The 24,517-nt window shown below is 32.6% G+C and overlaps 2 protein-coding genes across 5 annotated transcripts; both read left to right on the top strand.

Moving 5' to 3' along the window:
• Positions 1-4,536: 4,536 nt before the first annotated feature.
• LOC112005480 (uncharacterized) lies at positions 4,537-10,608 on the top strand. Of its 3 annotated transcripts, none has more exons than XM_024037731.2 (6): positions 4,537-4,917; positions 5,522-5,715; positions 6,204-6,280; positions 6,719-8,446; positions 8,574-8,742; positions 9,426-10,608. In XM_024037731.2, the coding sequence occupies exons 2-6, from the start codon at positions 5,634-5,636 to the stop codon at positions 10,052-10,054; spliced, it is 2,685 nt and encodes an 894-aa protein (XP_023893499.1). In that variant the 5' UTR covers positions 4,537-4,917; positions 5,522-5,633; the 3' UTR covers positions 10,055-10,608. The 3 variants fall into 3 exon arrangements, with proteins under 3 accessions (XP_023893499.1, XP_065624873.1, XP_023893500.1); XM_065768801.1 differs by having other exon boundaries at positions 4,537-4,972; XM_024037732.2 differs by lacking the exons at positions 4,537-4,917; positions 5,522-5,715 and having other exon boundaries at positions 6,205-6,280; positions 6,688-8,446.
• A 9,082-nt stretch (positions 10,609-19,690) lies between these two features.
• Positions 19,691-23,838, top strand: LOC112005537 (WUSCHEL-related homeobox 13). Of its 2 annotated transcripts, none has more exons than XM_065768800.1 (3): positions 19,691-20,190; positions 21,994-22,528; positions 23,257-23,838. In XM_065768800.1, exons 1-3 carry the CDS (start codon positions 19,893-19,895, stop codon positions 23,261-23,263), a joined length of 840 nt encoding a protein of 279 aa, XP_065624872.1. In that variant the 5' UTR covers positions 19,691-19,892; the 3' UTR covers positions 23,264-23,838. The 2 variants fall into 2 exon arrangements, with proteins under 2 accessions (XP_065624872.1, XP_023893569.1); XM_024037801.2 differs by having other exon boundaries at positions 19,693-20,190; positions 21,994-22,524.
• Positions 23,839-24,517: the final 679 nt, after the last annotated feature.

Raw genomic sequence — 24,517 nt, 5'->3', positions numbered from 1 at the left:
TTTGATGGGCCACACAAGTTATTAAAAGCCATTAGAATTAGAATAAAAAACCCATGTCCACGTGCAGCACATCCGCCCCCTAATTATGCTGAAAGGTGACCCCCCACAAGGTTCCCTAAAGTCAGTGAGGCCGCCTCAACAAGATAATAATAATAGAGTGCAACTTTTGGCAACAAAGACTTGTCCAGTTGGGATTGTGCCACGTGGTATCTAATCTAAAAGCTTTTGGCTAGGCCCCCATTGGAGGACCCAATTAACCAGACATAGCTATCATGCGGTCACGTATGTATCTCACTTGCACAAAGGCTTTTGAGTTTGGAAGCACATGACGAACGCTCTTAGCATCATTAGTTAAAGGGTCGCTTTACAACCTAAGCCCTACAATAAACATCATCTTCATGAGTTGTTGTAAGATAAAAAGACATGCATGGGTTTCTTTACCTTTTTCATTTTTTGGGGAACCACGCTTTAAAATATCAAACTTTTTTGAGAATTCCCCGTTTATTTAATTTTGAAGTCTATTTTAGTGTTTCAAAGGCCTCTATATGTTGCTTCTCTAATCCATGCTTTGATGCTTGTCTCCTTTGCCTTTCTGCGCAGAGAACCTCAAAAATTTTAAACTCATGAGTAGCCAACTCTCCTCTTACATCAACTCCCTAATATATATACTTTTTTCTTTTGATGGGCCTAATATATATACTTGTATCTTATCTTTGGCAATGGTGGTTGTGAATTAAGTAATTAAATTGATAGTAAAATAATTGTATATCTATAGTACAGTATGTAAAATATAAATTTGCTCTACATACTTTTTAACGAACACATTAAAAGAGCTTGATTGTACTAATTTGTGCTTCTTGTGCATGTTTTTGACTAGACAGATAATAAAATAATTGTATATCTAACTCAATATGTAAAATACCAATTAGCTTAATTTACATACTTCCCAACTAACAAAATAAAATAACTTGATTATATAAATTTGGGAAAAGATTTTATCTAATTGAAATAGATTCCCTTCGTAGTTTGAATATATTAAAAATTTTAGTTATGCATTTAGTATCACATAATTTAAAATTACCAGGTACTATATACACAATTTATATAATAAATAATAAATTTATCCGTGAGATATACTCATGTCATTTCATTTATTTCTACAAAGTTGTGCTTCTTGTACATGTTTTTGAAGAAATAAAGACATTTACAATTACTTCTGTTAAAAAAAAACACTTATTTTGATTTAAGCTTAGAAGTTATTATGCAAAATCATAATGAAATATAAGAACGAAATATATATTAAGCTGGATGTCTTATCTTTATTTGTTTTTGTTTTCGTTGTTAATAAAATGTAGTACACGCGTTCATCTAAAAAAAAAAGTAGTACACGTAAAGAAAGGTTCTTCCTTAAAATCTAATATCAAACATCTACTATCTCAAAGGAAAAAAAAAAAAAAATCTATTAACACTCTCCTTTCTCTCTTTTTTTGGCTGAATACATTCTCCTTTCTTCAATAGGAACAAAAACTATAATCCAATAATAACATTTTTTAAAGTATTTTGGTTTCAATTTTCAAACCATAATACTATACTGCCCGAATGGGCGAGAGAGACAGCAAAGCGCAAAGCAAAAGTCAAATAAGCGGCTCTATCATTCTGGAAACAATTTTTAAATGTAATTCAAAGCCACCAAGCGCTCCCTCCAAGCGTGTATTTCAAGCTCAAAGCACATCATCGTTAATAGTCAACTAGCCAAATATTTAAAAAATTAAGCTTATTTATTTAATTTTATTTTGAACACAGTCAAATTTGAGTTTATAATCAAATAAAATTGCATGCTTAAGTTTAATTTTTTTTTTTATTGAACAAGTTTGAGTTTACTCACAAGTTATTTAATTAACTTAAAAGGTGAGTTTAGCTACAACTTTTTTGTTTTTTGTGTGAAGCCTAAATTTAGATTTGAAATGAGTGTCCATTTGGTTAGGCTTTTTGGAGCCTAAAAATGTATTTTTAAATTCAAATTATACGTATAATTTTTAACAAATATACATATAAAAATATAATATTAATCAAATATCATGTTTACAAGTTTTTTACTAATATATTATTATATTTAAGCTTGATTAATTTAATAATCAAAACTAAATTTTAGTTTGAACCTGACTTATTTACTAAAAAAATAAATCATAAATAAGTGCTTGAATATGCAGTTGGGAGCGTACTCCACACGAGAAAGGCGTATTGGTGCGGAAGGAACAAAATAAATGAGAAAAATAAGAATAAAAAAAGAAAAGAAATTGGTGGCGCCAAATGGAGCTGTCGTGGGCAAAATCAATTTTCGCTGAGCTGTTTGGTACGTGTTACAACAAATCAAATCCGTTCTTAAATAATGAGAAGCGACACCTTTTTTTTTAAAATTTTTTATTCTTTTAATTGTCACCATAATGTTACTTATCCCATTCATTCTAGAGGCTTTGAATATTTATCAAAAGTTTCCCATAAAAAAAAAAAAAAGAATATCTATCAAAAGTTAATATACAAACTTACATTTTTTAAAGATGACCAGTAAGTCACTAGGCATTTTGGTTTGATGCAATAATCACTCTACAAATATAAGTACTTATGAGGTATGGAGAACATAACATTTTAAATATACAAACTTACATCTTTTAAAGATGACCAGTAAGTCACTACGCATCCTTGGTTTTGTGCAATAGTCACTCTACAAATATAAGTACTTATGGGGTATGGAGAACAAGGGCCAATATTTAAGTTTTCAGAAGAAAACTTTATACACATATATATTTAGATTAGATTAAAATAAAATTTATTTCTTGTATAAAAAAAATAGAGGAAAAGAGTATTTACTGATTATTAAAGTTGAAAAGCTTTTATGTTTGTTTTCTTATATATTTTTTGGGTGATACTTTAATCACTACGAATAATTTTTTAAAATAGAATAAAAAATAATTCAAAATTTTATTTATAATGTGTTGTTTATGTGGCATTAATAATATTTATTGTCACGTTAATTAGTAATACAATTAGTAGCAACTTTAATATTTTTCTTTATCTATTAATAATTTTAAATGATCCCATCTTGTTTGATTCTCAAGCTTTCTTCAATATGAAAATTGAAATAATCATTATAGTTTTTTTTTTTTTCCTTTTTTGATGATACATTACATGATTATTTGAATCTAGATCAAATAATGATTGATTTAAATAGCTTTAAAAGGAATCCTAAATGTAAATTGCAATGCATATTTTTGCATGATTCACTGTCCATACACGTGAAATTGTAAAAGCAATCGAGCATTTCTGGCTGCAAAATTTTGTAATAATTTGTCCAATAAGTTCAGACATAATATACTCGATTCCCTTTTTATGTGCCGAACCACTACTTACAATTAAAAATCTGTTTGGAATTTCATTGACCAGACCTACGTGTTTTTCTAATCCTCGGAATCATTTTTACCCTGGTCAGTCAAAATCTTACTTTTTAGTTTTCTATGGTCCGACTAACTTATAGACTTTAGGGCTTTTTTTGTTTTTTTCGCACCTAAATGATTCCTAATCTTCAATGTTTACTACACAAACTATTTGATTATGGGGAAATTATTAGGTATCCCCGATGTACCATAAATGCATAGTTTTTTCTCTTACATAAATAATGGGTCACACTATGAATTTAATTAGTGAGACTCACCATTCGTATTAGAGGAGGGACTGCGCATTTATGATACTTCGGGAGTATACAATAATTTCCCATGATTATGAAGCCCTTCACATTTTGAGAATATTATGTTATTCTTTCTTCTTAAAGTAAAAATTAAAAAAAAAAAAATCTGAAAGTTGTTTCAAATTCAATTAGCTCCAGTAAGAAATATCATCATCAAATATGGTACCTAGTTTTTTATTTTTATTTTTTAAATCCACTTATATTAAAAATAAATTAATTAGTGCCTTGATAGTAAAAGATAATAAACATAAAACAAATAACACAAGTTGAAATCTGCTAGAATTGGGGAAAAAATATAAGTAAGAAGAATATTTAGGACACTTTTAACTTTCTTATTATTAACCCGTTCATGTTTCAAAAAATATTATCTCGTTTATTTCTTATCATAGCAAAAACAAATGTTTGAGAATTTGTCTATATTAAAAAGAAACTTACTAGTGGTGGCTTAAGGGTTTAACCTGGTCCAGTGGATGCAATCATGTATTCAAAAATTGCCACATAATATCCTATTGGATTTAATTTACAGAGAGCACCGGACCTAAGCCTTTCTCATGGCTTAATATAATGATAATGAATAATTATTATAGAACAAACATTGCAAGTAAAAACTTATAAGTATCTTTGATCATAAAAATTAATGATAATAGAATGTCATAAGTACAAATTCATTAATATTTTGGCATCATGGTAAAAAATAATGGAGCTGATGGCACTGCTTCCAAGTTATAATGCAATTCTATTTATATTATAAAAAAAATTAAAGAAAGAATAAGAAGGAGAATAAAGAAACCGAGAGCACAATAAAGGAAGATGTAGAAAAGTTTGCAGCAACGGACTCTTGCTTCTACTAACCAAAAAGCGTTTGCTTTTCCTGTAACATTATTATTTTACTATAATTACTATTACATTTTTTTCTTCATTGTCTTTGGGGGGCTCCAAACAGTGTACAAATCCAAGCTTTGAATTTCCACTTTTCATTATCACTGAAGACTGAACAAAGACTCTCTCTGTGTGTGTCAAACTGTCAATCATGGCTTCTCTGATTTCTATGAACTTTTTGTAGTTTTACACACAAATCTATTTCTGGGTCTCTAAGACGCCGAGGTCGTTTCACTCTGAAACCCGACAATTACGTTGTTACTTTGGTCCCTCACCACCCCTTTGTTCTCTCAACGGTACGTTTTCGAATTATCACTTTTTCAGTGACGCTGAGAAAGTTTAGCAAATGGGGTAAGAAAATAATGTGTGAAAATCTATGCTTTGAATTGTTTTGGTTTTGGAACAAAATGAAAGTGTCTCAACCAAGTCAATCTTTTGTAGTAGGCCTAGTTGACTTGATGTTTTGTAGTTTCAAAGATTCAAAATTTGTATGAATTCAGCTTATAGATTTTTTTGTTACTTTTTGGATTTTTATTGTTCTCTTTATGTTGGGATTAAAAAGAACTTTCATTGCTGTATTATCATTTACAAAAGATGAATCATATAAACTTTGAATCTAAGGCATTTTTAGTGTTGAAGCTGGTAAAAAGTTTAGTTTTATTTTCATTGGGGTGTATGAGCACTTATGCTCAGTTTTTTTCTGGATTTGGATTTGAGGAAATAAATTCCTTGTCATTTTAAATTCACATGTAATTTAGGCTCCAATCCATCCACACACGCATATGTACTAAATTATACACACTTAATTTAGGCAGTTTGAACTTAATTTTGATATCAAATTCCATGGCCGAATATCCGCCTGTGATCCTAAAAATATCTGGGTATTTTGTGCTGTTGCAGGGTATGAGGTGAATACAAAACAGTTACTTTTGGTTCTAATGGGGGTAATACATATATAGAAGCAGTTATTAAGCGTTAAGGGGATGACAGCCTTTTGGTAGCCACTAGCTGCATGGGAGGCTTCTTGCAGTTTTTTGACTTCAATCAGGGTAACATGGCCAAGAAAGTTCATAAACAGAAGAGAAATGTAGGCGGTATGTATCTTTGCCCTGTCTATGCATCAGCAGAACAATGTTTATGCTAGAAGGAACCCTTGGCTTTAGAATGAGACATATTATCTAAGGGGCCTTGAACCTTTTTTTTTTATTGAGTTCTGCAATTATACTTTGACTATGTTTTCATTCCAAATTTGATAAAAATCTAGTCAAAATAGCTCCATAATTTTCTTGCTAATGGTGTAATTGTATTGCGATGCAATAAACATGGCTAAACAGTTAAGATTGGAAAGTTCGGGATATTAATATCTTGCATGAAAAGGAAATTCACCTGATTTATATATTAAATAAATATTGGAGTCTTTTGTGGTGTTAGCTGGAGGTAGTGGAAATGTAGTCCTTGCATCACGCCAACATTGTCCCTCCCAAAATTATTGAGACAATAATTTAAACTGTTTCATTCTGATCTTACTTCCTTACTCGGCTCAGCATAGAAAAGTGACGCGGTTATTTTGATTCCTTTGCAGGCCTTGAAGCTCCTCGGAATAGTCTGGAGTTGCAATTGGAAACTTCTCAAAGTTATTGTGCTGTAGGGGATATACCGGTAACTTTCATCTCATGCCTTGTTATAGCTTTAATTTGACAAGGTGGTTGTATTGTGTAGAGACTACAATCTTGGGTAGTGACCATGTGGGTTTCACAAGTGTGTATTAATGGTTCTTGTTGAGTCATAGGGACTTGGTAGCCACTACTTGTGGAAGAGTTATATGCATGAATCTTTCCTTAGTATTGCAATAGAAGAGTTCTGTTTTCGACTTGGGGTACTTTGTGTTAGCTTTTTCAAAATCTTCTGCTATTTTAATCTCATTTTTAGTGAAAATTCTTGTCTTATAAATGATGTGTTCCTATGAGAGTTGAACCTCATAGATTTGTGTTATGGAATCAGGAGTCCTGTAATCATTTTTTTATTATTTATTTATTTATTTTTAAGACTTTGCTATGTTCTACCAGTTTAGCTAAATGTACTGCTATTAATTACCAGTACTCTTATCAAGTGGAAGAAGACTGGTCTGAAAAGAATTGTTATCCAATTGAGGCTTCGATGAAGAAATTGATAAATGAGGAAGTATCTAAACGATCAAGCACCAGACAAAATGCCCCAAGCATCGTTGCCCGGCTTATGGGAATGGACATGCTGCCATTAAATACAAATTCTGTAGTTCAGCCAATTGATAAAAAGAATGAAAATGCGGGAACAAAGTTCTCAAAGAAGGAAAGGAATGGAAAGGGCTCAGTTGGTCACATCTCATCTGACTCAAATGCTTCCGCACTGATGGAACTTGACTCATCTTACCATAATAAAGACAAAAGTACTGATAGATGGAGCAGTGAGCAAAGATTAGGAAAACCAAGGCGTCGAGAACATCCTCAAGAGGAGGAACTACAGAAATTTAAGAAAGAATTTGAAGCATGGCAAGCAGCAAGGTTTAAGGAATGTTCAAGGGTTGTTGAACTTGATGACATCCCTGGACAGCTGCTTGCTCAAGAGGACCTCAACAAAGAAAAGATGGCACATTATGCAACTTCTGGGAGAACAGCATATGATAAGCCCATAGAACCTAAGAGTCATACATTAAAGGCAAGGTCACATGAGAGAGGCGGTTTACATCAACGTGGCGATAAAACAGAACTATTCCCATCTGAGCAAAGGGAATCTTTTCCTTTAAGAAGCAGGACCATGAGTAGAGACTTTGATGAGTCCACCCTTATGATTTCTAGTCAGAAACTAGATAATTCTTCTGCTCCCACAAAGATAGTGATCTTGAAGCCTGGTCCTGATAGGATTTGTAACCAAGAAGAGTCTTGGACAAGTTCCTCGGGAATTGTAGAGGAGAGGGGTAGTATAGAAGATTTTCTTGAGGAGGTTAAGGAACGGCTGAAATGTGAACTGCAAGGGAAAAATCTTAAGAGGAGTTCTGTAGGCCGTGGAAGTGGAATTGAGACCCCTTTCAGTGAAAAGCCATCAGATCCAAAAAGAATTGCTAAGCATATAGCAAGACAAGTCCGAGAAAGTGTGACTAGGGACCTCGGAAGAAATTTGCTCCGCTCAGAATCAACAAGATCATATAAAAGTGAAATTCAGTTCAATGGACCAGGTTCCCCTGATTTCATTAGCAGAGATACTAGGAAATTCTTGTCAGAGAGACTAAGAAATGTTCTCAAGAGAGAATCACATCTTGACGTTCCCATAGTGGTCAATGGCAGCTCTACATCATCTGCATTTGATGATGAAAAGGTCAAACTAAAACAAGTTAGAGATTCATTGAAGGCAAGGAATGAAGTGAGCCGCTGGGAAATTGTGAAAGATGAACCAGAAGTGAAAACCAGATCTTTCAGACATGGGTCAGATGATGGGGGAGTACTCCAAAGTGAATTATCCCCTAGAAATCTCATTAGGTCTTTGTCAGCTCCTGTATCAGGAACGTCATTTGGGAAGCTTCTTCTGGAAGACCGTCACGTTTTAACTGGTGCTCATATCCGGAGAAAGCATGAAGCCACTGATAATGGGTCAGTGGATATTAAAAAGCAGAAGAAAGAAAGGTTTAATTTTAAAGAGAAAGTTTCCAATTTCAGATACAGTTTCGCTCTTAGACGGAGATTGTTTGGCAAGAAGATAGAATCAATGGTGGAATCACATAGCTGTGAACTCGATCTTATGAAAGACATGATGAGCGGACCAACAGTTATTATGAACTATGGCGAGAGGCATGTAAGAGTATAGTATGTTTCTTTATGTATTATTATTATTTTTCAATGAATAAAAGGATAGGGTAGGCTCAATTGTTTTTCATATTGCTTGTTCTCAAATTGAAATATCTTCTATCATGTGTTCTTAGGAGAATTCCACTGAGGTTCCTCCTAGTCCCGCATCAATATGTAGCAGTGGTCAAGAAGAGTTCTGGAGGTCTGCTGATAATATCAGCCCAATGTCAACACCAGATTTAACTTCAAGAGAAGATAATGTTGTACCACTGCTTTTTAGAGAAATCAACTCCAATCTGAGTGGTATGGAAACAACTGATTTCTAGCTTTGACATACAAAACCCTGCACTGATGTTCTAAATGTGGTGTATGTATGAATGCAGAGTGTAGAGAACTTGTGCTTTATGTGCCTCATTGAATGTTTAGGTCTCAAGAAGATTGGAAACACCAAACTCTTAACTCAACAAAATGTGTGTGGACTGTGTTGCAGTAATAATTAATAAACTGTATCAAGCAATTTGTTGATTTTTGGTATATAATTGTGACTGAGTTTAATGGTTCACTGATTTACTCTCTATTTGACCTTCCAATTTGGCTGTCTGCACTTCTGTTTCTGAACATGAAAAAAGAGCAGTAGAAATGAGAATTGTGAAGATCAGTGTGCTTATCTGATGTCTTTCAACATGAATATATCAGCTATTTAATGTATGGAATAATAAATGATCATGTCTTTATGTAATGTGTGTGTGTGTGTGTGTTATTAAGAAATATATGGATTATGGGCATTAGTCTCTACCCCCTGGACTATCTGATAAACCATGCATTCCTTTCCATTGTAAAAATTTAATTGTCAACAAAAATTGATAGACAATTCTGCAAATTTTTGTTCGGACACTCAGCTAACCTAGAAGTGTCTGATATGTTTTCTTCTGGTACAACCAGCCATGTGAATATCTAATGGTGTTCTCTATTTGTTCATTTTACAGAGCTGCGGAAGCAACTAAATCAACTCAAGTCTCATGAGCCTGAAGACACAACTGAAATGGAGTCTGATGAGTGTGAAATGGTTGAGCTAGAGGACCCAACAGAAGCTTACATAAGAGATCTGCTTGTTTCTTCTGGCTTGTATGATGGATCATCTGATGGGTCTTTATTCAGGTGGGACACATTTGCTAAGCCTATTAGCAACTTCATCTTTGAAGAAGTGGAAGAATCATATAGAAAATTGGCCAGGGAGGATGGAAGTACGATAAAGGATCACAATACCAAGTTAGATCACAGGTTGCTACTTGATTTATTAAATGAAACACTTTCAACGATTCTTGCACCACTTTCAACCACGTCTACATTCAAAAGAAAAAATATTAATTCCACTATGCTGCCACCTTTACGTGGAAGGAGGTTATTGGATCATGTGTGGGAGATTATCCGTGTGTATTTACACCCTTCAGCTGACAAATCCCATTACTCACTTGATAGTATGGTTGCCCTGGATCTAGGATCAGTCCCATGGTCTTTATTGATGGATGATGAGGTTAATGTTTTGGCAAGGGAAGTGGAATGTCTGATAATTGGAGATTTGGTTGAGGAAATTGTAAAGGACATACAACTATGATCACGTGAGTATTAAACTTCTTTGGTTTGACCATTCTCAGGTCAGCAGGTCATGTCTTGGTAGACAGGCAGAGGTTTTCAAGAGATCTGCGGTGTATATCTGGAATTGAAGTATATACATGCTTACATAGATATTCAAACTAAGGTTACCATGTTTGCTTGATATAGTTAGGTGTTAAAATGGAAGATTGCATGTCCATGTATATATGTTCTTTGTCTGTGTTCATGATTTAGGAATTTGATTGAGTCAGGGCTAGACATAATGTACTAGTCATGCGTGTATTATTAGGTTATCTACCCCCCCCCCCCCCCCCCAAAAAAAAAAAAAAAAAAAAAACCAAAAAAAAAAAGAAGAAATTTTGATTTATTATTTATTTGGGGATTTGTTGGATGTAATTCTTCTAGTATTGTTTAATAAGAGAATGTCAATATTCTATGTCCTAATAGTTTAACGTGCAACTGTCAGAAATCTAGTTGCTTGCTTGAGAACTTGGGTTGAGTGAGATGCTGGTATCAGCAGCTATATTTAATCACATTTCATGTTGTTAATTCATCTATGCTCATCTTTTTTAAAAGAGCAACTTAAGCTTATTCCACAGTTGTTGCTCCTCTTTTCCTGATGGCCTTTGGGCTAATAGCTAATAGTTATCTCATGCATAAGATATATTCATCATCTTTCTTATAGTGTGTGGACTCCATAGTCGTGTGGAACTTATAAGCTGTGAGATGAAGGATGCATATAGAGTATGAATGAGATACTTTCTCATAAGATAACGTGGTCGTATTAGAAGGTTTTAGTGGGAAATGTGGGATGTAGATGGGGAGGGAAGGGTAGCCCTAGAGTTTTGATGGTCCACAACATTCATCACCATTTAGCGTAGTGATTGGGAAGAGTACATCTAGAAGATCCACTCCCAAGTCCCAAATAGGACCAGTAAGTTATGGTTTGAAATTTCCACAAATGAATTGGTCCAAAATGTGTCTCGCAGTGGGCTTCACCTTTACCCACGTTTCCCCTTTATCATTGCCGAAATTGCCGAAAAAAGAAAAGAAAACGAGAGGCTTTATTGGGCTTGGCAAAACGCACTCTATTGCCAAAAGTGTGTGTGAACAAAAGAAAGAAAAGGCCAAGTTGTTAGATGGGATTGCACCAGTCATCAAGTTAAGCCAAATGATCTTCCAAAAAAAAAGAAAAAGGTTAAGCCAAAATGACCCAAAAGTCCGTTGTGAGGAATTGACCACATTATCCAACTATAAAATATTGACGACTAGGAATAGAATGGTATAAGTTATTTTTTGACCGACAGTGAAATCTGGGAATGAAAGTGTTGAGACCAGAATATTCAAAACAAGACCTTAGAAGATCTTCCACTAATCATGGAAAATCTTGTGGAAACCACGAGAATTCGTTAAAAAATAGACCGACCACTTAAGAATCTTGGTGTAGACCTTAGAAACATTTAGACTATGATCAACCAATAATGCCATTCTATATTTTTCTCCGAATATATATATGGACATAAATACTTTGCGGTTTTGTTAGGTGCACCAATTTTGTCCTGTTCAAAGTTAGAGAGAGAGACAAAGAGAGATTATCATGATTCATCATTCATGACCTCCTTCCTACCCAGAAAATTCTCAAGCCAGATTGAGCCTATCAAGTCCAAGGATATGTGATCAATTTGAGCACAACCTTCTGTACCAACGGAAATAATGTTCACTGCATATACACAAATTTCACAATATTTTTTACAGTAATTGATATTTTTTTTCTTTTAAGAAAACAATCAAACGACAATAATTAAGTTGATAAATTTTTATGTAGATTCATTATTAATATCACTTTTTACTGACCATTAAAAATGCATATAAATATAAAATATTTTGTCTAATTTTTTTATATTTATAGATTTTCTCACATAAATAATTGTTTAAAGCGGGTAGATGGGTCCCACCTCTAACCAACGACCCATGGTGGTACTTGCTCCATCGTTTCTTTTTGTATTTGGGTCTATTTCCTTATTTTATAATGGAATTTATTCTAGCAAAATAGAGATATACCATTCGTTGCTGAATATGAGTACTTATTGTCTGTATGGTCAACAAGACAAGGCAGGGATTATCATTTATCAATAAACAGAGAACCAATCAACCAACAATATATGGGCCTAAAGCTTAGCTTAAGGTTAGTTTGGAGGTAAGAATTAAGATTGTTCAACGCATTAAAATGTGATGTATCATGTTCTCACATAAGGATGAGTTTGACTTATGAGTCCCGCACATGGGATTCAAGTTACGTGAGAGAATGCGTATTATATTATTCTTTAGGTGGTAATTCCATCCTTGGACTTGGAGGTATTAACAAAAGGACAATATTTGGTGAAGGTTTTTTCGGTGTGGTATATTAGATTTTTCAATCAAATTCAGACACGTCTTTATCATATTTAATTCTCATTGAAAATTATAATTTTATTTATGCTCTATTAATTAGTAAAAACAAATGTTTGAATTTAACGTGTTGTACAATTGTACTAAGTTTTATCTTTAATGAAATACGTCAATATGTTTACTTTGACTTCCACATTTATTTCAAGAGAAAAATATTTTAACCGAATTGTTACCAATTACGCCGTAATGCATGTGTTGTAACTTCCTAGCATGTGACAAATTTTGCTGCCAAGATACATGCAGCAACCATTGCTTTTCTTAATATTTCTCCAAGATATAACACCTTTAACAAGAAAGAAAATATATCATGAAGTAGGATTTCTTGTGCCTCCCACCTAGCGAAATTGGAGTCCAAATAATCAATTACCTCCTACTAATTAGTGTGTCTACAAGTTGAGGATGTAATCCTTGGTTCATTACAAGTACCTCATAACATTCTCTGCAGCTTTCCAATGCTCCAAACTAGGGTTATTGTTAGAATTATGTGATTAAATGATTAAATTTATTATATTTCAATAGATTAAACTTTTGGGACAATCGATAATTTAACAATTATTTTGATATCGAACTAATAACCCATTTGCAAACTCATCATCACGCCTTGTATAGACCTCAAGCACAAATACCCAATCGAGAAAACCCTAAAAAGTGCCCCTCAAATCACGTAAAAGGTATGCATTCTATGATCTCGTTACCTTGAAAAATTTCGTTGAAGTTTAATTATTTTGCAAATCTCTTAATGGTCTTTAGTCTAGTGAGTAGGTCCTTTACTTTTAAACAAATCCCCAATACTAACGAGTCGTTGGACATTCGAACTCCGTGCTCGTCGAAATCCATTTCACTATTCCAATCATGTACATTTGTCAAACAAAGCTGTAAAATATGAATGTGGCCGTTGTATTCTTGGCTTTACATAACGCCAAATTATTATATATACTAATTATAAAAGTGGGACTTATAGACTATAGGAGCCACATTAGAAAACTATGGATGGAATATAAGCCTTTGGATCAAATGTGACATCAAATCTGTCGTGTGGCGCCCTCAATTTTTGACCCGGTGCTGAAGGTGGAGGTGCACATGCTATGTCGGGTCTTGCTCCTAATTATATGTCACTTTTAAAGAAATCGAAATGAATAAGCCAAATCTTGTAAATGTAACCTAATTGGATTCTATAAAGCTTTTACACGTGTCAAAAGCTTAGCGCTTGTATGAACTTTTTAAATGTTTTTTTCTCACATTAATTAATCTAATCAGATTTCACAACAAGTCTGTAACATGATTAGGTCAAACACCACATAGATTAGTCGCAAATTTTCAGGGGCGGAATCACTAAAGTTGTGGATTATGTTCCAAATACATTTAACGGCGGTTTAATCAATGGTCTAATTGTATATAGTATCATGATAATTGATACACAATGTAATCGAAGATCACATGCATGTTAAGATGAAGACATACTATTACATGTTAATGTATTTAGCATTTGCATGCCTTGAATCTTCTTCATTAAATTAGAAAAAATGAAATAGACGAAAAGAATGCACTTTTATTATTTTGTTATTGTTATTATTTTTTTGCTAAGGCACTTTTATTAGATTATATCAGTAATGGCTGAATACATGTCTTGTGTAGTATAGTAAAGTTGCATAAGTTCTCACGAGGTTCCTGTATATAGGTGTGTTGGGATAAGCTAGTGTTAGTAATGTTTTAATATCTAAATACTAATTTCAATAACTATGCTTTTTAATATTATTTTATATATAAAAAGTTGGATAAAATAGACTAATAGAGTTATATCTAGAAAGGAAAAAAAAAAAAAAAGAGGTTTGCAAAATTATAAATAAAGTTTTATTTTTATGTTAAAATAAATAGACCCTACAATAACATAATTAATTTAAAGAAAATTATCATCAAATAAATTAAAGAGATTTATGATTATGCAAACTTGCAACAAGTACATTTTTTGACAATTGTTGAGATAATATGTTAATATTATGATTTGTACTAATAACAATGATATAAGTAATAAATAAAGGATCTGGTTAATGTGTGCCCTTAAGACACATATTAACACATTTAACTTTCTATTTTTAAAAATATTTTCTCGAGAATTAAAAAAGCTGTCATTACTTTTTCAATTCTCAAAATTTTTTTTCCAAAAATAGAAACTAATATGTGCCCTTAAGGCACACATTAATAAAATCCATAAATAAATTTGACCTAAATTTTAAATTTTATTATCTCTAAAATATTATAATATAAGAAAGTATTTATTAAATTTTTGGGATGCCAAATTGCCGATGACAACAACCATATGATTGCTACCGTGTAATCTTGGAAATTATTGTTTTTGTTAAAAATAAATCCCCTAAAACGGGAAAAATAAAATAAAATTGGTAGTCAATTCTCAATAGTCAGTTGTGACCTCTATTTTCTGGTGTGGATCACCTGTGAAAAAGAGTAACAGCTATTTTCCAATTAGTAGATGACAGCAGCATATATATGAATCATCCAAGAAATTGTTGACGAGTGGTACATTGTACAAGTGCATAACTGAAAAAATGCTTCTGACATCTCTCTGAAGACAGTTGATTTCCTTCAGGATTGGATCAGCATCAGGTGCAATACCCAATACCTAGGGTATTGCACCTGGTGCAATACCTCAATTTTCTTCACAATTTTTTTAACTTTTTTCACTTTTTAATTTAATTTTTTTACTCTTTTTTAATATATTTTATTTAATGGCTGAGATTGAAAGTTGTTTTTTCAACTTTCAATCTCTGCCTTTGATAAGCTATTGCACCAGGTGCAATACCCTAGGTATTGCACCTGATGTGAATCCGGATTTCAGACAGAAAGCCGAGTGTGTGTCAGAAATAAAGTGGGAAGCAGCGGTAAAACGGTGCCCCAAAACTGAAAATAATTCGATATTAATCTGTATTATATTATCGGTATTAAAATTTAATAAATAAAATATGTGTATAAAAATAATTTTTTATTAATATGTATTTTTTATTTATTAATAAAATAATTATTTTTTATTGATATATTTTTACTTACTAAATTTTAATACTATTTATATGATATTATTTGATATTAAAGTAACTTTTTAAATAATATATCATATTTTGGATGCATGAATCTCATCTCCTCCTCTATGAGAGTCGATCTCACACACGCTCTACAAATACGAGATCCACCTGGACCACCTTGATATATTTCGTATATTATGTTTTGATGACACAAGTCATTCTCACAAGTCAGGCATTGGCACTGGCACTTGCACTTATTTTAAGCCACCCATGACCCACTCGGTGTCAAAGACAAGACGATCCAGGGCCTGGCAGGCTCGCACTGGCCATGTTGACAATTTTCTTTTTTTGGTTAAAATTAAGGATAGATTCATAAAACTAAACTAGCCATGTTAACATACATCATATGTTATTAGTGCTTATAAAAATATTATGATAATTGAACACTGGATGAGATAACAAATGACATACATTCCATCCGAAACAGCTGCTTGACCCACGTAACAGAAGTTCAGTAAAACCGACAAACCGTGTTTATTATGGGAGAGTCGTACCATGGGAATAAAACGATTTTCCACCGTTTAGTGAATAGTGATATGATTTGATGTGATTAACTGATTATTATAGCATCGGCGGCAGGCTCAATGTATTTTCACTCTAATTGATCTCAAAATCTCTACCTTTTTTTTTTTTTTTTTTTTTTTTTTTTTTTTGAGAAGATACTTTCATTACTTTAAGTAATGTATTGTTTTACATATCACCGCTTCAATCTTACGAGCACCGCATCGGTCATTGCAAATTTTTCGTTTTGTGCTCCAAAAAACAAAATATTTTTACTATTTTCTACATTTATTTTTACAAAGCAGCCGTATCAATTTATTTATTTTATATATTTATTTAATAAAATATTTATTTTTTTAAAATTTTTTTTATTTTTTTTATTTTCTTACTTACTGCCCCTTTTTTTCATAGACCTAACACTATCAAAAAATACAAAAATATTAAATGTAAGAGTTACAATAACTATGCATATATGCATGATTACTGTAATATTTGTGCATTTATGCACAATTTTACACCCAATGATGTGGGTGTTTTTTGGGTCACAATGTGTAAAATGAAGTGGTTTTTTGTATTTTGCAAGACTCTATATTGCATTTAAATATTACTTTCTCCTCATTTCAAAAATCATCTCAGGTAGTAAAAATCATCTCAAGCAACACCACAACCTAAAACCAAACAAAAATGAATTCATAAGTTAATCCAAACCAAAGAATCAACCCACAAATTTTCAGTCTACGAGCCTGCAGTGATAACATTGAGGGAAAGAGCATGTACAACGTCAACAGAGAGAGCCAAATCAAAGCACCACCATCAGTGCGAAGCATCTCACACCTTACGGCACCATCACTATAAAGTTCTTGCTAGAACAATGTCACTTTTACATTGGCTTGTTAGTAATACTCTTTTTGTTACATACAAATTATATACATCATGTGAATGATTGTAAATAAAAATAAAGTTGAAAAAAAATTGTGTCACTAAACGCAATATCCCAAATGAAATAGATTAGAATAGTTTGTGTTGTATATAAAGGTATATGCAAGGATAGGTTGTAATAATGATATTTGAGTTTAGAAAATATGGTTTTATAAAGTGAAAATTCAAGTTCTAGAATTTTCTAAGTGAAAATTCGAAAATTAGTATTTTCAATCGGTTGAAACTTTGGCTTAATCGATCGAAAATGGTAAGCAAATAATTCTAGAGTCTCTAGATATCTCAATTGCTGTTCGATTCATATTCAACCGATCAAAAAGAGCACTCGATCGATCGAAAGTAATTTTCGACTGATCGAAAATCGTGAAACAAGATTTTCTGCAAAATTTTCTAGTGACTGTTCAGAAAGGTTGAAGATGTTTCAAGCCTTGTTAACGGTTTTATGAAACATTTTAACTCTCCATATATGCTTTTTGATGAAATATAACCATATAGGTATAAATAGAGGCTTATGTTCACTTGAAAATAGTAAGTTAGAGAGGAACACAAGAAACCCTGTGGTCATTCTCCAGAATTGCTATCTGTAGAACCTAACATTTTGGTTGTATCATGAAGACAAATTTGTGATAACCCTTTAGCAATAATAGTGTGGGGGGCAAATATTGTCTAAGGAAAACGATATAGTGCTTTCAAGTTATCTATTTTCTATTTGTCTTTTGTGTTAACCATGTTCTTCCATTATTACTTTGTGTAATATCCCCAATAGTTTGTGTTGCTAGATGTGTACTAAGTCTTATGTCGAATGTTTACTTGGTAGATCTAGGCTATATAAACTATTACAATAAGTCCTAAATGAAAATTAACTACTCCTTTTAGGATATAACACATATGTGCCTAAGGCTTTTTTGGTCATTGGAGGCTGGGGGGTTCCCCTAATTTTTCCAAAATCCTCCCATCTACATGCATTAGTAATAAAAAATAAAAAAAAAATTGAAATAATGTGTATGTTTTACATATTCCCCCCACCCTTATAATTTTGAAAAGAAAAAAAAAATGTGTTGTACACAAACTCATTTAAAGCACTAATTTCCATTGCCATATATAATTCATTAAATTTAGGAGTATTATTCAGCATATTTTCCAAATGACAAAGTTTGGTTACAAACTTAGTTATAACCTAAGGTTACAACTTCATTCAATATATTTTTATTGGATGTGAATTTTGATAAATCCACCATTGGATTACATTTTCTTCTTATATCTTCTACGCTTTCAAAATTTATAGAAGATTAAAGATCAGTAGCTATGTTATTAATCAATTGTTTAAATTGCAAGTTTTTGTAATTTAAAATTATGTATAAAAATTAGTTTATGGATCATATTGTAAATAACATCCGATTAGTACAAAATTTGACCGGTGTGTTAAGAGTATAAAGAACATGTAATCTAATTGTTAGATTTTCAAAATATGTAGCCATGTTAATTATTTCAATGGAAGTTATAACTTTATGCTACAACTAAGCTTGTAGCCAATCTCTGTCATTTTCCAAATGTATAATTAAATCTCTTTTCCAAATGTACACACTCTTTGTAATTATAGAGTTAGAGATACAACAATAAATGGATGTTTATTATTTTATTATTACTTATTAGAATAAAGATGTTATGACTAAGAGCTTTTGTAATTCAACTAGTTGGCACCTTTTAGTATTTTAAAAAGAGACATCTAAGATTCAAATCTCAAGTCTCTTATTATAACTATCGAATTAAAAAAACAAGAATAAAGATAATTTTTTTAAAAAGGAAAATAGTATTTGTTAAATCAATAAATTAGTCTCATAACGGTTACTATGATTTTTTTATAGTTGCACACACAACAAATATTACAATATTTTTACAACTAATAATATGGTAAATTGTCATTAAAGTAACATCAATTCACTTTCACATTGACTAACTATACATCATTATTATTAGCACCATTATAATATGTCATTTCAATAATTATTAAAAAAATTATAAAAAGTTACTTATAATTATAGATTTTCTGGAAAAATAGTAACAATAATAAAGATTTATGTCAAAGCATGTTATTTCAAAATCAATTCAACAAAATAAATTTTCGATGTGGTATTTCTCCAAGTCTTAACCATGCTCTTGTATTATTATTATTATTATTATTATTATTAATAAAACATAAAAGTAGTGCTGTTGTTAAGAAAAAATTCTTAGATAGTTTTGAATTATAGTAAAATAGTGTTTTCTTCTGTCACATTTATAATAAATTTTATCATAAATTTATGAACAAACTCCACTATAAATATATAAAAAAAAAAACAAAAAAAGTATCATTCTTTATACTCAAGAGTAACTAAGAATTACTAAAATTGGTCGTTGGTGAGAAGTCTTATTAAAACCAAACATTCTGCTGCAAAATCAAATTTGTACCGATAAGAGAAAAGTCCGAATTTTTTGAAACATGTGTCGTGTCGGTAGGTACACGGTAAATTAGGAATAAACTCTTACTCAAAGCTCAACATTAGTTTGCATTGCAAGTTGCAACAAAACAGAAAAAAAAACGCGCACGACCTCAGGGTAATGCTAAAATACGCCTGCAAAACGACACTGCGCCACCCAACTACTCAAACGCACTTTTCTTCCACGCCTTCTCTTTTGGTCTATGCCCCATTTGTCTCTTTCTTCACTTTCTCGTTATCCTTCTCTACTCTCAAAGACCACTGAACTCTTCCTTCTCTTCTTTTTCAAAGAAAGACGTACATATATTGAAAGCTGAAACCTTGAAACACACCCACACAGACACAAAGAAAAGAGAGAAAAAAATAGTTTTTCTTTTCTTTTATGACTGAGTTCAACATGATGGAGTGGGAGAAGCAAGGACATCCTCATCCTCATCATCACCACCATCACCAACACCAACAACACCAACAGCAGCAGCAAGAGAGAGAGGAGCAACAGAATGGGAATGTTGGTAATAATATTGAAGTTAATGGGAATGGAAATGGTGGGATGTTGTATGTCAAGGTCATGACCGATGAACAATTGGAAACTCTTCGTAAACAGATTGCTCTTTACGCTTCCATTTGTGAACAACTCGTTGAGATGCACAAGAATCTCACTGCCCAACAAGATCTTGCAGGTCTCTCTCTCTCTAGCTTTACTTCTGTTATGTTTGCTTCGTGATGTTTCATCTTGGTCCCTAAATTTTGGGGTCGTTTATGGATTTTCAACATGGTAGTCACATGTATTCTTTTCGGTCATTCTATTTTTTACTTTTTAATTAACTTCTAGTTCAATACAACATTTGTTTTATTATTAGATAAACGCAAATGGTTTTCTTGATAGTGGTCTCACATGGGTGTTAAATGTTAGTGCTTTTATGGGGAATTAAAGCTATACCTTTTGATTTAGTTTTTGTTCGTTTATGGGTTTTCTATGATGGGCTGGTTTTTGATCTTTCTTCTGATACTTCTGTCATTTTGTCATTTTCTTTATGGTATGGTTTGGGGTTTATTTTTGTAGTCTCTGATATTTACAAATGTCCAATATTTGTATAGGGTTTGTCCCCCTAAACAAATTATGGGTTTTCTTTCCCTTTTCTTTTTTTAAGAATGTGGCTTGTGGTTTCTCCTTCCTCAATTATCATTCCTTGTGTTTCTTTTCTGTGTCTTTGTTATGATGAGGTTTCATCTCATACATCTTTGCTCTAACCATTGATCTATGTCTAGAAAATCTTTTATGGGCATAAGGGGGGAAAATTTGAGGCCTTAGTGCTCTGTATTTCAATGAATGATTTTTGAGTTTGTTCTGATACATGCTTTTGGTACAATAGAGTAGGGCTGAAAGGGATTGTGTGGATTACTTCCGAATTTCCCATATTTTCTCTCTTAGGATAAGTTAATTTAGTTCCAGATATGTCAATTTTTTTGAATTTGTTATCAATTTCATCAAGGGGGAGTCAAACCAAGCTTCAATAATCTCAATATTGTGCTTGGACCACTGGAGCTCTAGGTATGAGCTTCCTGATTTTATTGCTTGATCCTAAAGAGCTATTAAGTTTTATACGCAGCTCTAAATTAAGAGAACTCAATTTGAATTTCTTTGTTTCTTGTTTTACAAGCTCGCTCTAGCAATTTACACATATTGGTTGATCATTTTATCACCAGTCTATTCCATTTTCTGCCTTCTTCCCATTTGAAAGTGGAAATGATTCTAACAGAAGTCATTAGCAATGTGAAATGAATGGAGGAGAAACATTCACGATAGTCCCTGCCTCCCCAATCTATGTGGTCTGTGGGATTTGGATGCTAGATACGATCTTTTGGTGGATGAAAAAATTAGCACTTGATGTGTAAAAGACTGTAGCTTTCAAAATGTTATTCCAAGCATTTTCATTAAATTTGGGCCTTTTCCTTAATATCTACTGTTATTTCTTAACTTGTTTGTTTTTCCTGCTTTAACTTACTAGACGCACACAAAATGTTGTTCTGTTTTCGGTGTCTAATAACTATGCTTGATCTAATGTACCATTTTATTCTTTTAAGCATCAAACATTTGTGAGTAAGCATGCCATGAATGTCCAGTCTTTTCACTGAAAGGAGGATTTTTGTATTTCATTTATAGGAGGTTTGAATCCATGCAGCAGTTATGTGGTATGTTTTTCTTAAGTTTATTTCAATTGTAGTTGATTTTGTCAAGTTCTCTGTCCCCTCCCTCTAAAAACTTAGCTGATTTGAAAGGCAGCCGATCATTTTCAACTTATCAAGATGTAAACCATGGATCAGCTGCCTTAGATACATATGCATAGTAGTGGCATCCAGTGGTGGATGTGAAACCTTCTTATTGCTCTGGTTTAATTCCATTTACCTACACTTTATTTTTCAATATGGGAGTTAAATATTCCATATTTTCTCAAACAAGACTTCCACTCTTGCTTACTCAGGAGTGAGGCTGGGCAATTTATATTGTGACCCCTTAATGACATCTGCTGGCCACAAAATCACTTCTAGACAGCGGTGGACTCCAACACCTGTGCAACTTCAAATTCTGGAGCGTATATTTGATCAAGGGAATGGAACTCCAAGCAAACAGAAGATCAAAGAGATAACCTCTGAACTGGGTCAGCATGGCCAAATTTCAGAAACAAATGTCTATAACTGGTTCCAGAATAGGCGTGCTAGATCAAAAAGGAAGCAACAAAATTCAGCACCAAACAATGGTGAATCAGAAGTAGAGACAGAAGTTGATTCCCCCAAGGATAAGAAGACAAAACCAGAGGAATTTCACTCCCAACAGAACTCAGATCCTAGGGCTGAAGATTTGTGCTTCCAGAATCCTGAGATAAGCTCTGATCTGCATTTCTTAGACCCACAGAGCAGTAAAGCTGAGGCTATGTTTCCTTCAGATGATGGTTTAAAACCTGCTAGAAGTTTAGGCCAAATTTCTTTTTACGACGGTTTGCTATCAAATCCAAGTATGTATGTTCTTTAACTACCTAGTTCTTTCCATTAGCTCACCATCTTACCTGGAATATGACACATTTTCCTGTTATAGTAGAAATACTTAAGAGGTCTGATATATCAGATAATGTTTTTTTTATCAAGTAATTTAGTAGATATAGTACTTTTAAAAATCAAGAAAGTGTGAATAACAAATTCACTAGTTTTCCTCTATTTCATGTGATTTCCACTATACTTCATTTCTATAAATGGTAAAACTATTCTGTTAATTATTCAGTAACAGTTAATGTTTTGCTTGTCTGTAGATTTATTTTGTTAATTATTCAGTTACTGTTCATGTTTATTGATATATTTTGATTAGTATCCACCACTACTGAACATAATAATGCTTATAGAAAATCAGGGATGGACTTTCTAATTAAAAGGTCTATATTTTTGCTAAACTCATTGGTTATCACGTGTTTCTCATAATCTTAACCAACACTCTTTTGGGCCTCTATCTTGTCATTATAGCACTTAATTCTTAAACCTAATTAGCCATACTCACTGAGATGCTGCTCTTTTCTTTCTCTACTTGATTTTTGTTATATATAGGCTTCCTCTATTCCTATCAAGTGTATCCTAGCTAGGAATAGAAAAGCATCATGTTATATTCATGTATAAGCACAAAGTATCTTGTTACACACACACTAACACACATTTGGACATATATGTGTGCTTATTACCTCCCTGATAAACTTTTTCAGGAAATGACCATCTCACTGGAAAGATGGAAGTGCCAGGGAACTATGGTCTTTATCAGCATTCAGAAGACTATGGCATGTAGGTTGACACTCATTTTGTCCAGCATTGTTATTTTACTTGACGAAGATATATATATATATATATATTGTCCCTAGAAGCCATACCGTTCCCAGATTGAGGTTGTTGGGCTAGCAGCGATCAGAGCTAATCGATCCGGTCTAATTGATATATCACGCCTAACATAGTAATACCATATACTTATGGATCTATGATACAAATGAACTGAATTAAGCTGGAGAGTGGTAGATATACTAGTATGACATGGTAATTTGGAATTGGTTTTCGAGTTTGACTGATGATTAATCTTGAGTTGCTTTTGTCTGTTGTTAATAGAGTGAGCTTTAGATTTGTGTTGAGAAGTTTGGTGGGGGTGATGATGATGTTAAATTTTCTTTTTCTTTTTAGACTTAATTATGATAGCTTTGTTTGCAAGGAAATAGTAATATTTTGGGCGTTTGCCTAAATCACTTTTTTGACAATTTGCACCCATGAATGAAGAATCTTGACGTATGTGTTGTCTTAAAGGAAGCAGCCAACCGCAATCTAAGTTACCGCTAATCATGCAATCAATAGCATGGGGGTATTTCTGTAATTATGGAAAAGTTGTCAACGGTGTTTTAAGTATAGTAATTTGGTTGGAATCCTCTGTAATAATAGCAGTGAGCGCATTTCTGTGTAATTTGATATGAAGCCTCTAATTTTTATCTGATTGATATTGAACCAATCTTACTGAATTATTAAAGAGAAGCCATTTGCTATCAATTGTGACTAATTTTTAGAGTAAACTCGTAAAAAAAAATTAGTAACTTTTTTCATTTTTTTATTAAAAAAAATTCTTAAATTAGTTTATTAATGTATGTTCTAAAGACATACTATAGTAAAACATTTTGTAAAACATTTTTTAAAAATGAGGGAAAACATTTTTTTTTAGATATAGGTGGGCTGCCGGGGAAGGGGGTATCTCCTGCATCAATTGCATGCAGCATGCTTCTCAGAGCACTTTGTACATTGTCAATCAGATCTAAGAAAGAAAAAAAAAAAAAAAAAAATCTTAATCATCCATTTCAATTGGAATAGAGAGAATCTTGTACATAGGAGGACCACATGATGGCATGAAACAGTGTTATAGGAAGTCAAACTATTTTTTGGCTAATGTTTAATCTACTTGTGACACTAGAAAATTCACTAAGATTTTGAACGTGC

Source organism: Quercus suber, unplaced genomic scaffold (genome assembly GCF_002906115.3).
Source record: "Quercus suber isolate HL8 unplaced genomic scaffold, Cork oak 2.0 scaffold_997, whole genome shotgun sequence".
Classification (NCBI taxonomy): domain Eukaryota; kingdom Viridiplantae; phylum Streptophyta; class Magnoliopsida; order Fagales; family Fagaceae; genus Quercus; species Quercus suber.
This window is presented reverse-complemented; position numbering and strand designations above follow the sequence as displayed.

What these genes read in the sequence shown, in the direction of transcription:
- LOC112005480 (XM_024037731.2), top strand. Translation starts at nt 5,634, where the DNA reads ATGGGAGGCTTCTTGCAGTTTTTTGACTTCAATCAGGGTAACATGGCC. An exon ending in GTGCTGTAGGGGATATACCG is followed by an intron (nt 6,281 to 6,718) that starts GTAACTTTCATC and finishes ATTAATTACCAG; the next exon opens with TACTCTTATCAAGTGGAAGA. An exon ending in TGAACTATGGCGAGAGGCAT is followed by an intron (nt 8,447 to 8,573) that starts GTAAGAGTATAG and finishes ATGTGTTCTTAG; the next exon opens with GAGAATTCCACTGAGGTTCC.
- LOC112005537 (XM_024037801.2), top strand. Translation starts at nt 19,893, where the DNA reads ATGACTGAGTTCAACATGATGGAGTGGGAGAAGCAAGGACATCCTCAT. An exon ending in TGCCCAACAAGATCTTGCAG is followed by an intron (nt 20,191 to 21,993) that starts GTCTCTCTCTCT and finishes TTGCTTACTCAG; the next exon opens with GAGTGAGGCTGGGCAATTTA. An exon ending in CGGTTTGCTATCAAATCCAA is followed by an intron (nt 22,525 to 23,256) that starts GTATGTATGTTC and finishes AAACTTTTTCAG; the next exon opens with GAAATGACCATCTCACTGGA.